The sequence below is a fragment of the Triturus cristatus genome, chromosome 7 (genome assembly GCF_964204655.1).
Source record: "Triturus cristatus chromosome 7, aTriCri1.1, whole genome shotgun sequence".
In the NCBI taxonomy this organism is placed as follows: domain Eukaryota; kingdom Metazoa; phylum Chordata; class Amphibia; order Caudata; family Salamandridae; genus Triturus; species Triturus cristatus.
Window position 1 is genome coordinate 1,780,357,383 of NC_140590.1, and position 13,428 is coordinate 1,780,370,810.

The 13,428-nt window shown below is 42.1% G+C and overlaps 1 protein-coding gene across 1 annotated transcript in view; it reads right to left on the reverse strand.

Annotated features, from left to right (window-relative positions):
- LOC146813094 (putative DBH-like monooxygenase protein 2) overlaps positions 1–13,428 on the reverse strand; it is a 156,871-nt gene that overhangs the window by 56,349 nt on the left and 87,094 nt on the right. Inside the window, exons 8-10 of the mRNA XM_085620072.1 lie at positions 7,877–7,968; positions 3,892–3,988; positions 2,980–3,039 (exon numbers count right to left, since the gene is read on the reverse strand). Of these exons, the coding sequence (XP_085476198.1) occupies positions 2,980–3,039; positions 3,892–3,988; positions 7,877–7,968 (249 nt within the window). The remainder of the gene's footprint in view (positions 1–2,979; positions 3,040–3,891; positions 3,989–7,876; positions 7,969–13,428) is intronic.

Consider the following 13,428-nt stretch of genomic DNA (forward strand, 5'->3'; position numbering starts at 1 on the left):
TTTCATCCTCACTCACAACTCGGAACATTCCTCTTTCCATGGTGCATTCTACTGTGCTCTAAAGCTGGGAAACATCTCAACTTTTGACAGACTAGATTAACACTATGACTCATTCAACAACTTTTGACGCCTTATTATCGCTCAAATCCAGCATTGTCTCTGCTTCCTAATCCCGCAAGGGTTCATAGGTGCAAGGATAATGGAGCACAAGGTAAAATTACATTTTGATTTTTAGGTCGCATAGGAATCTGGTATCTTCTTATGGCCATGTATAGTGTCGCCATAAAACCCAGATTTTAGGGATTTACTTATTACTGTACATGAGTTGGGAATATTTGTGGGTCTCAAGGGTTTCAGCGGAACCTGAAGGACAAAGTGTTTTCCTGTTGCTCAATGACTGTGTCCAAAGTAATTGAGGCTCTTTTCATTCGTTCTGTTTTTGGTTTTAAGTGAATGAATGATAATTGGGGTAAAGGGCCACGTGCACTAAAACTAGGGGTGGGCGATTTATTACTCTCCGCCAACGGAATTGGTATAGTATTAGCCACTCCACCTTAAACTTGTGTTAGAAATTGGGGACTTATTTACAAGCTTCTTGCACCACTGGTACATCACTTTTTCCCATAATAAAAGTGACACACCAATGGTGCAAGGGGCTTGTAAATAAGCCCCTGGCTTTCTGGTTCGCAGAGATATGCACCCTGTCTAAGCTGAAGCCACAATCCTCGGCAGGGTAAGTCACAACACATCCTAAATTATCCTGTGCTCCTCTTTTGGTAGCTTGGCACAGAGTATGTCAGGCTTAACTTTTGAGGTAATGTGCAAAGTATTTGTGCAGCCCTTTAAACTGTAAAACAGTGAAAACACCACACAAAAGATACAACATTAGGGTAACAAAATTCAGGTTCAGCCCTTCTTCTTACCGGGCAAGGAGGGCAGCAGGTCAGCACAGCAGAGCAGGAGTCCAGCAGAGTGACAGTCCTTTCAGCAGTACATCAATCCTTCTTCCTGGCAGAGTACCCAAAGACTCAAAAGTGTACTGAATTGGTGGTCCACTACTTGTACTCACTTATGCCTTAAAATTGGGGGATACTTCAAAGAGAGGCCTTTGAAGTGCACAAGATCCCTGCCCTTCCTGCCCTTGGCCCAGACTCACTACAGGGGGAATGCACCTCTTTGTGTTGTGCAGGCAAAACCCATTTGGCTGCAGCTGTCAGCTCCTTCCTCCCATTCTTCCCTGGATGACCCATAAGGATGTTAATTGCCCATCAGGATATGGATGGCCCATTAGGCACACTTAAGCTCCATATGTGCATGGATGTCTAGAAGGAATGCATAAAGCCCAACTGGCACCCACCCAGACATGTGTTCAGAGACAGGCAGAAGGCACATAATGGCTAAAGTAAGAAAATGTCATGTTTGTAAAAGTTACATTTTTATAATTACTATTATAAAATCCAACATCACCATAAATTTAGGATTTTAAATTGTGATTCTATAGATGCCAAACTTGAGGGTCCCATCTCTTTACTGTTGAGAATTACACTTCTAAAAGGTAATAAGGTAATCCCAATGTTAACCTACAGAACAGATAAGCCTTGCTGCAGTGAATAATGCATGTAAGAGCTTTTCGCTAGCTGAGCATGTAAAACCTAAAAGTCCAATGTTTTAAATACACTGCACCCTGCCCTAGAGGCTGCCTAGCGCTTACCTTAAGGGTTACTTACATGGATTAAAAAGGAAGGTGTTTGTCAGGTCGACATGGCAGTTTAAAAATGCACACCCAGGCTCAGCAATAGCAGGCCTGAGATATGTTTAAAGGTTTAGTGCAGTGGGTGGCACAATCAGTGCTGCAGGTCCACTAATTGCATTTAATTTACAGGCCCTGAGCACATGTAGTGCCCTTTGCTAGGGACATATAAGTAATTTAAATATGACAATTGTGGATGAGCTAATGTTACTAGTAGAGAGCACATAAGCTTTAGCACTGGGCCTAAAGTCAACAAAAATAAATTCAGCACAAAGGGGAGGATGAAGGCATAAAATCAAGGGAAACCACGCCAAGGATGTCTGGTTTGACCGCTTATTATACTGATTTCTGGTCAAATTCATCCAACTGCTGCGAGGCAGAATTGTTTCTGGAGCATGACTTCAAAACAGTAAGTTGGCGAGTGTGAGTGAGATTTGGCCGTCCCTAGCATGATTTTCAGTCTCTAGGAAAGCACATAGTGAGATTACTCCGATTGCAGGTGGTCATGAACATTTGCAGTCAGAAAGCTGCCGCACAAGTTGAAAATCCAATTGAATTGCAGCAAAATTAACATGAGAAACTGCACTCTCTGGCACAAGATATGGTGCTGTTTGCTCTGATTTGTCCACACAGAATGAGCTCCCAATGGTAAATCACAGCACGAGCAGGGTAATATCTCTGTTTGCATTCCATAATTAGATTCATTTTCATTTGAAGAAGCATTGATCTTAAACTGCTTCAGAAAAAAATCTCAAATTTACAAGCAGGGGTGTAGGCCATGGTCTCCTGGACCATTGCAACTCCCTCTGAGTCTGCTGACACCTATCTAATATAAGAAGGGGGTCATACGAGGTCCCTTTCATCAGTTACTATCTTCTTCGCCCGTAACTGATCAACATATTGATACATACCATTACAAATTGCATTTAGGAGGTAACGTCCCTTACACAACACTTGCTAATTGTAATTTGATATGGGTCATTAAATCCATTTTAAAAGTTGTAAATTATTTTTTGACTTATAAAATGGGTTTAATACCTAACAAAAATCATTGCCATTTTGCAGACAAAAATTATGTGAATTTGCAAATCAGAGGATTTGCAAGTGCAAACTAGATTTTTACATTTAACCCAAAGCTGATTGCTGAAGCAAACACACAGCTGGTAATTTTTCCTTGCATGCAGCTTACTAATGATGAATGAAAGTATGATTTTTAAAAATGAACTTACAAAAGTTACATTGTGACGTCCTAATGTGTTGTAGGTGCACACCGTCTGCAACTCATCTCCCTGGAAATGGAGAGTAAATATATTGCTTATTACCAAATCGAGGCATACATTTTGAAGCATTCAGTATGTATGTACTAAATATTTTGCACTTGATCCTAGCTTTACAGTGGAAGAGCAGCATATTTAGCAAAAATATGGGACAAAGGGAGTTATTTAAACTTTGGTGGGTAACTGACCGTACTGACAAGGCAAAGTAGGTTATAACCTCAGTCACCCTTGCAGACAACAATTCTCAATGTTTAAAGATCTCCAGCTTCCTGGTGGGGGTGGTAGCTGCAATGTTTTAAGCAGCTGCTCAGGAAACGTTTTGTTTTTTCAAAAACCTTTCAACAAACTTTTTGGTTTTTCCAGAACAAATTTTCAAAGCAGGACGTAAAAAGGTCAGATGGTCTGAGGTAGTTAGGCCGATGGCCAATGTCTGTGAGGCCTATGGTCTAAAATTTTCACAGGCAGAACCATCTAGGACTCTATGAGCAGAAACGATTTGGGCCTGATTTTGATGTAGGGTGGACAAAACCGTTGCAGTTTGGAACTGTCTGACCTTAGGTCTGCAGTTCTGACCACATGATTACAATGCAACCGCCCTATCCATTTTCCAATTAAATCTTGTGCCGCAGGTGGAAAAGGTTGCAGCACAAGTTTCCATTGAAAAATAGATGTTTTTGAGCATCCCAGCACTGTATTGCAGGCATGATGCGGTGCCTGATACACAGTGCAGGAATGTTTAGGGGGGCACTATAGGTAATAATGTAATTTAGTGGTGTAATACCAAATAAAACTCCTGAAGGACTGTATCTATTGAAGTAGTTCAGTGATAACAACAGTTCATCCAGTCTCAGGTGATGCACTTACCATTTTGATGGGGATAATTGCAGGCATGTATCTTGTCTCTTGTAGGCTGAAGTCGTAGGACATATCTCGGCCCAAAAATCCAATCTGAGTTCCATTCCTTGTAGATATGAAAGGCTGTTGAGAACTTTCTCATTTGTACAACATCTTCAAAACATTTATTGCCTGGATTTATTGGAGTTTTTCTCTTATATTTAGACAACCCTATGGCTCCCGAAACAAGGTTTTATTAATAGGGCCTCCAAATGTGATAGCACAGATCTCCTATCCATGGAGTTTTTACTCCAGAATTCTCACCCAAGCTCCTTAGGAGAGTGCCATCGCTCAGATCCGATTAACAAAACCCAGAAAACATTCAGCTACATGCAACCCTAAGAGAGACACTAACTTACATATCATAACAAAGCCTCTCAGGCAATACTATTTGGAATCAGAACTTTCAGGCCAAGTTATGTTTGCCCCTTGATTGATGATAACCTATTCGTATATGTATGTACCAAGCAGACACACACTTGCTTACTCCAACAGCAGATCTAATTCTTAGGAAATCAAATCATGGGAAAGTCATCAGCTCTTGTCCGCTCTCCTATTTATGTGTTGTTGGCCAGTAACCCAATACCCTATGTCTTGATATTTAAGAAGCCTTCAAGAAACATTAAATATTGTAGGTTCGTCCTGGAATGAAGAATTCCCATTAACTGATTTGTCTGACCAATTCAGCAAAATTTGGCTTTTCGGTGTTTTGGATGTATTAACAGTGCCCTTAGATAAGATTAACCTTTTTGTAATAATAATTGACTTCTGATAAATTACATTGATACAACTTAGTGGTCTCCCCAGTAAAATGGCATTAAACACAATGACAATTACCTGTAACAACTTTTATATATTTTTGTTACTTATGCTTGAATTTTGGAAGAGTGTTTGGGAAATTAATATACAAATTTTGAATATTGGAGACAACACTGATATTATTAATTTAATTTTTTCTCCTTAATAACCACAAGTTAAGCAACACTGTTTTTTCAGATATTAAATCCATTACCACCAATCAGAAAAATGTTAAATTGCTTCCCGTCCATACATGATGGACTTGGGTTATGTTTACTTGAAAAGGCACAAATATCTACATAACTGAAGACATTAAAATGACTCCTGCTCATCACATTTTTTAAAGCCTTTTAATGCTAATGTAACAAATGTATCTTCGAGTAGTGACTAATATTTATTTTTTATTATGGTGGCTGTGTTGGATACATAACTGTCTACACATTTAATTATTCCATTGTATTAGATTTTGTAAATAGCTCATATTTGTCTTATTTGTTTCTGATATTTAACTTGGCACCTACAGTTACATTTATTTGCTTCACAAATACTTTTGGATTTCTCTTAGAAAAAATTATATATATTTTTTTCTTTTTCTAGTTGCATAGAATTTCATACAATTATTAAAATACATGAACCAGAACACGATTTTTTTTAAAGAAACTAATGAACAGTTTTGTCGGATTAATCATGCCCCTCCATTATAAGGACTCAAGTCAGTTTACATATGTGTGGTAAGTACTTTTACTGCATATTTCTAAATTATAAGTTGTACCGATTTTATTCCACCCAGTAACAGGATGTGATAACCTCTTCATCTTCTAGAGGAATTTCAGCAGGTCATGCCTAACTATGTTTCATGAGTCAAGAATTCCTGGTAAATAACAGGACATGAAGATTTTGGGGGCATATTATCAAGAAACTGCGTTAAAATTATCGCCACTTTAGCGGCAGAAAACTGCTGCTAAAGCGGCGATAATGGTCTTGATAATATGCCCTTGAGAATTCCCATAGAAGCCCATGTTCTGGTGTCAACATGGGCTTCTATTGGAATTCTCTGCTGCATATTATCAAGCCCATTATCACCACTTTAGCAGCAGTTTTCTGCCGCCAAAGCGGCGATAATTTTAACGCCGTGCTTGATAATATGCCCCTTGGTCCTTTAATTACCCAAATCTGCATGGTATGCTCCTTGCTTGAGTGCACAGCTTGGAATAGGCCATACTTATCGCACTTGATACATCTCTAACAGCAGTGTTGGATTGTATCCGGTGCCATCATCATCACATCTGGCATCGGGTCACTGGTAAAAAAGGTCTTCCTCTTGGCCTGGACTCCAGCATCATTCCCCAAAAGCAGGTCAAACATGCCTGCTATTAAGGTATTTCCATGTCCCCAGACTGCATCGCCTTTATGCAGATAAGGGTGATCTTATGTTGAGCAAATAAAAAGCATGCTGTGTTTTTTCCTCTCATGACCTATTCAAAAGTTGCTAAGTTACCTTCATGACGTAACCTGAAAATTTCAATAATGAAAACTCTGTGTCGATCTGGACTACGAAACTGAAGTCTGGTAACAGAAACAAACGAAACAGGGAAATCCTTCTGAAGTCTGCATTGTGAGAATCAATTATAAATACAAAATCTGTCTTTACAGATGTTAATTATAATAAAACAATATATACTCTGGCATATTTAACAAAGCGTTGCATCACCCTTGCGCCATGCAATGGGGCACAAGGGTGACACAACTCTTGCTTGGCCTGATAAATCTAGAGGAGCGCAACACAGTGCAAATCACTGTTTTGACTTACTCTGCGCTGGGAAGGTGTTCCCTGGGTGGAGCGTGGGTGTTGACACACATCCACCCATGGATTTTGGTGCATTCCCTTCCCAGAATTATCATTACTGGTATATCTGGCAATGCGTCAAAATGCTACGCCTCCTGAACTGAGGCGTAATGAGAAGAAATAACGTTATTTCTTGTTACTTCCTCTTGCTATGAGGAACATTCCTCTTAGGATTGTTTTTGTGCAGAAAGGTGTTCTTCCCTGCACAAAAACTGTTTAAAAAATAGGCACCCTCGCACAATGGTGCAAGGCCGCCTGTGTTGACGCTAGGCAAAAGACAGGAAGGCTGTTTAATGTCAAGTATGGCGCATTCCTGCCTCCGAGCAGGCGTCTGGACCGGGCAGGTTTCCAGTGCCGTCACCTGAGCAACCCCCCTAGATGGTGTGGGCCTCCTATGCCGCTTTTTAACTCAAGGAGTAATTCCAACTCTTATTATAGGTACAACGCAAAGGGGGCACAACAGACTCCTTTTTTCACACACTACCTGTTTAGGAGACACTGTACTCCCCCCCCTTTATTGCCGAGTGAGAGGGTGATATTTTACCCCCCCCACTACACATAGTCTGGGCACCTCTCCCCACACTCTTCACCTCTACTGGTCCTGATGAAGCGCCATGGATCATTCTGACCACTAAAAGGCGCGAAACATGTCGACCATTTGACCTGTATCTTCAGTTACTACTGACACATTACGTTTTGATTAGTAACATCTTTCCACGTTTTTTAGTGTACCAAGGGTACCTTCTTATTAAATTAGCTTCCCAGGTAACCCTTAGGTATTTTTATTCCTGCACACACTACCGTCACCACTGACCCTGGCACTCCCCCTCCACATACCCGCATGCACCAATCGGCAGCTCTCTTAAAAGATCTCCGCTAAAGAGACCCTTCGGGGGACCCGTAGGGCATTGCACCGCCGGCCCGACGAGGAGCACTGCCCGATGATGAAGCATGACATCCTTCGGGGTGTGTGAGGGCAACAAGAGACACTTTTGTTGTCTCCCCCCCATCCTGAGTACCCCATCCTAGACCACGTACAGATAGATCCATCCCTTCCTCTTTACTTTCCTCTTGTTGAGGTACGGTCTTGGTTGACTTTCAACCATACCGACCCTGGAACAGTGCCTTCTAGTAATTACCCGCATTCCTGCCCTTTGCCTAACACGCAGTGCAGCAAGGTGACGTGGTGCGCTGCGTAATCTATTCATAAATGTGCCCTGTACATTCCTGTTAATGTGTCACCATTTTCCTGCTAACCAGAAGCCTTACTATTCACCCTCGGAGATTCCACCACACAACGGCTCTGCTTACCTGTATTGAACCACCTGTACTGCTGTCCCCACCAGGTGAGTGTGGAGGAGGTTAGCAAACACCTGCATATCTGGAATCATCTCGCCAGTCACCTAGAACAATAAAGGACACATCCCTTCAGTGAACAGTGCTGCCCATCAGCATTCCTGCTTCAAACCCCTCCCATAGCCTACCGCTGTTCGACTTGCTTGTGCTAAAACAAGGAGCATCTCAGAAAGTGGTTGGGATGGATGAAAACATTTTGGTCAAAGAGAGAACGGCAAATTTCACCAGTTTCCCCTCTGTAGTATGAGCATGATTTTTATTATTAGAATAACTGCCACCAAGGGGGGGGGGGGGGTGGGGCTTCCAATTTTAGGTCTATAAAAAAGCTAGAAAAACATTGCACCAAATTCAGAGAGGTAATTCAATGTATGGAGTTCATTGTGTACTTAGAATCAGTGGCGGCTCCTCATCCAAGGTGGAGGAGCATCGCCCCACTGCCTCAAAGCAGCAAAAGAAAGGACTTTACCTGTGCTCCATACAGGCTACATTACAGCCTGCATGGAGAATGCCCACAACTACAGCCCCTGGCTGAGGGTCTTGTCACGGTGCTCAGACCAATCACAGCGGTGCATTGCAGTGTTGCGATTGATTTTGGGGAGCATGGAAGCCCTGGTGCTTCCTGCTTCCTTTTTCTCACAAGAAGCCAGGAATGCTGGAGAGGCGGAAGTGACCGGCCAGCCGGGAGGTATGTGCCAGCCCGCCCCATTGCTGTGCTCAGACTGTAGCCGTGACTGACATAGATTTACACTTATGCCTGAGCTTACATTTTTCTACTTAAATTAAATTCAGGACACTGCAGGGTGAGACTTACATCAGTAGGAGTGGTTTGTGCTTTCGTGCTCTGATGAAATGAGGACACATACGACTAAGAATATGGTAATACAGTTCAACTGACAACATTTCAGGCATATTTTAGGGATAAATCTGGCCAAATATAGCTCTTCATTGCAAAAGTGCAGATCTCTGTGTATGTTATACATAGTGGCTGCCTGTGATTTTAGCAGGGAAGGTGGCAGTAAGAGCACACACACATAACAACTCACTCATACTCATGCATTCACACACACACAAACAAACATCCAGTCTCAACATTCGCTCCCAAATGTTTTTGCATACTTGCACGCATGCACCAAGCATTACAAATAAAATCATGCTGCCCTGCATGCTAAGCAGTCTGCCTCAGAGATTGCAGGAGGGCTAGGACTGTTGCCTTTCCTTATTGGCTGACCTAGGGTCAGCATTCCCTCACTCATCACATAGTGGAATGCGGTCAGTGAGAATTCTGTCAAAAATCCACTCTGTGACGAGGTGTCACTGATTGACACTCAGCCCTGGGCACTTCAGGGCTTAGAACTGAGGTGCCCAGGTCTGAGGAAATCAGTGATGCTCCCTCTCATCGTTGGAGGAAGGTCCTCGAGTTTGCCATGCTGTAGCGGTCATGCCCATAGGAGCAGTGACTTTTTCAGCTCAGCAAAGTTGAGCTCAGGCAGCCAGGAGCCTGCACATTTACTACATGCTTAGCTTCTGGTTTTCTGACTTAAAAATAAAGAGTGTCTGTGAGGCTGACCATTGATCTTCCTGACAGACACTTTTTGTGTGTGTGTGTGTTTGTGTGTGGATGTGGGTGTGTGCATGTGTGGGGCAATGTGGTTGTGACATGCAATTTATGATATGATTTTAAATGTGTGTTGCGTAGCGTTAGATGTGAGATGGTTCATATAAGTTTTATGATTAATCTTTAAATTCACATATTTGTAATTTTCTAAATCTGCGCCGTTCACCAGTCAAGTTTATAGTCTAAAAATGTATTGGGGTGGCTGCAATGTCTAAAGTTATGCACAAACACTTTTTAAGATACTGCTTTCTATTTTGTTTTTATTTTCTTACAGCATGATTAATATGGTTGTCTGTAAAGTGTAGAGATTTGAGCACAATTTTGCCAATATTTTATGTTTTTCCCTTTTAAACATGTTTTTTTTTAAAAAGTCATTTATGTGGGCCTACAATGTAGTGTGTTATTTAACCATTTTTCTGAACTTTTGTTTCAGTTTTTCTTACAGATGTCCATCAGTGCAAGGTTGTAGTATTGCCTGCCTCCAATGATTTAAGTGCAATTCCTTTGGACCCAAAAATTAGCTGGAGCAGAGATGTGCCAGATTGGACCGTATTATCATTATTAGAGTTGATGTGCAAGTAACATTTATGATTTTCAACTGATTTACCTTTTTGTAACTGCCCTTCTGTGATTTAATTTCCCCTTTCCTGCCAATCTGCCTGTCTCTTCCACTTTTATACCAAAAATGTAGAATTATGAGAGACATAGGACGGGACTAGTGGCAGATATACATCTGTACCCATGTGAATTACATTTCTGAGAATGTGAGGTAGTATTACAGGATCACTGTGGCACAAGCTCATAAATGCCTTTGTGAAGTGTCTCCTCAATTTTTTTTTTTAACAGTTTCAATAGTTATTTGGAAAGTTGAATTTTATCAAAAAACTATTTCAAAGTTCTACATTTTAGTTGCAATGCACATACAGGTGTCATTGCTCAATAAACTATACTGTATGAATTGAAATTTTTACAAAGTTTGAATCTGTGAAAGCATGTTATAATTTTAAAAAACATTCAGGGCCCGATTCAAGTTTGAAGGTGCGACGGCGGGACCGCCCTGTCATCGCACCATCAAACCTGCGTGAGAACCGCCTGCCATAATATTACCTTTTTAGTCACGGACGGGTGGTTCCTTTGCCGTTCCCAGATCCGTTACTATAAAATAGGTACCAGAATGGTAATGTCAAAGGAAGTTCGAGCACGGTATGGACTGTGAAGTCCATGCCGTGCTAGAACTGGGGGTGCATGCACACAAGGGGGCCCATGTTGTGCCCCGCTGTGTGCATCCGCGTGGAGTCAGGCACAAGGGGGGCCTCTTTCCTCACTGCTACTGTTTTCATGGAGGAAAGTTGTAATATGCTTGGTGGGACTGACGCAGTCCCGCCAATCGTATAGATGCCTCTTGACCGCTGCACACCCGCTAGGAAATGGTGGTTCCCTTGCGGAGTCGGTTGTCCCAGGGTGGCACGACCGGCAAGGTCATAATGTGGCAGCCAGACGACCTCCAGCATGGTCCCACCATTAATCTGGAGGTCTGAGGATGGCCAGACTCATAATTAGGCCCTCAGAGTCAATTCAGTTTCGCCTTGGTGGCAGGAGAGTCATAAATAATGATGCCATTGAGATTTTGGTTACAGGAGACAGTGGTCCCTGAGAAATTAAAGAATATTAAATACAATGAATATAGCCTCAATCAGTGCTATATATGCTCCAGTATCCAGCTGGACAGGGCACCTTTAATATATAATATTTCAACAATAGTATATAGGATGTAAGTCAATTGACAGTGGGATACAAGCCTGTATCCAAGGACTTACATATCAAATAAACAGTGAGGTACAAAAGGCTCAGGCAGTTTCGTGGTTGTTTCAGTCAGTAAATACATAAATAGCGAAACAACTAATATACAAGGGGTCACCTTCACAATAAATTATGTACAATAAATAATTTGTGTAAGGCTGACAACTGTGTCGACGGCGTTTAGATCCTTATCAAGAGGATATCGGATCATCATCAGGACAAACAAGTAAAATTGCCCGTAAACAATTGCCTTATAAAACAATACATAAAGAGCAACATAGATACACATAAGGGATAGGAGGAGGGAGAGAAGAAAACCATAATTATGGAATTAGTATATGAGTAGGAAACATAAAAGCAATACAATGTGACTGATTGAATAGAGACAGAAGTGACTGATTGAATGGAAACAGAATTAGGGGTCAGATACGCGTATACTTAAACGAAATAATGACATTTTGAATCTACACGGTAGTATACAATGTGGGTAATGGAAGAAAATGTTAGGGTGAATGCCAAAATTAAAGGACGGTATACAATGCGGGATATGGAGTAACACAATTGTAGGTTGGCAAGCATTACATCAAGGGCTGTTCGAAACGATAGGCGGAGAGATAGTGAAGATGGCAAAAAGATATAGCGAGAGACGAAAATAATGCGTGGAAGGTCCGTGAATGTGCGGAGAGCCAAGGCATGCGAGCTGCGATGCGAAAGAAGTGAGCGGAGGGCAGCAGTATACTAATTAGCTAACTCAGATAGCGTGGTGTTTGAAAAACGAACACGGGGACTCGCGGTGATTAAAGGGGGACAATTTAGCCCGGACGGGTGCAAAGCATCCCGTGTGGGGGGTGGCCGGAGGGTAGATAGTCTGGAACCTGCGGGGAAAAGAGAGCGAGATTTGAGGGGGAGAGTTGCTGCGGGGGTGGGTGAGTAAAGTGTTAAGCGGTGATGGCTCTTACCTTGAAGATGGGGGATGGGTGGATCGAGGATGATCGACCTCCGCAGTCAAGGGGCTGACACTGATTGACTGACACTGACTGACTGACACTGACTGACTGACTGACACTGACTGACTGACTGACTGACACTCTCCGACACTGACTGACTGACAGACACTGACTGACACTGACTGACTGACACTGACTGACTCGGACACTGACTAACTGACAGTAACACTGACTGACACTGACTGACTACTCTCTACTACTCTCCTACTCACTCTCTACTACTCTCTCTCTACTACTCACTCTTTACTACTCACTCTTTACTACTCACTCTCCTCTACTCTCTACTACTCACTCTCTACTACTCTCTACTACTCACTCTACTACTCTCTACTACTCTTTACCACTCACTCTCTGCTACTCTACTACTCTCTCTCTGCTACTCACTTTCTACTACTCACTCTACTACTCTCTACTATTCACTCTCTAGCACACTCTCTACTACTCACTCTCTACTATTCACTCTCTACTACTCACTCTCTACTACTCACTCTCTACTACTTTCTCTCTACTACTTTCTCTCTACTACTCACTCTCTACTACTCTCTACTGCTCACTCTCTACTATTCACTCTCTACTACTCACTCTCTACTAGTCGCTCTCTACTACTCTCTACTACTCACTCTCCACTACTCACTCTCCACTACTCATGCTCTACTACTCATGCTCTACTACTCGCTACTACTCACTCTCTACTACTCACTCTACTACTCACTCTACTACTCACTCTACTACTCACTCTACTACTCACTCTACTACTCACTCTCTACTACTCTCTATTACTCTCTATTACTCACTACTCCACTCTCTACTACACTCTACTACTCACTCTACTACTCACTCTACTACTCACTCTACTACTCACTCTACTACTCACTCTACTACTCACTCTACTACTACTCACTCTCTACTACTCACTCTCTACTACTCACTCTCTACTACTCACTCTCTACTACTCACTCTCTACTACTCACTCTACTACTCACTCTACTACTCACTCTACTACTCACTCTACTACTCACTCTACTACTCACTCTACTACTCACTCTACTACTCTCTACTACTCACTCTTTACTACCATCTCTCTA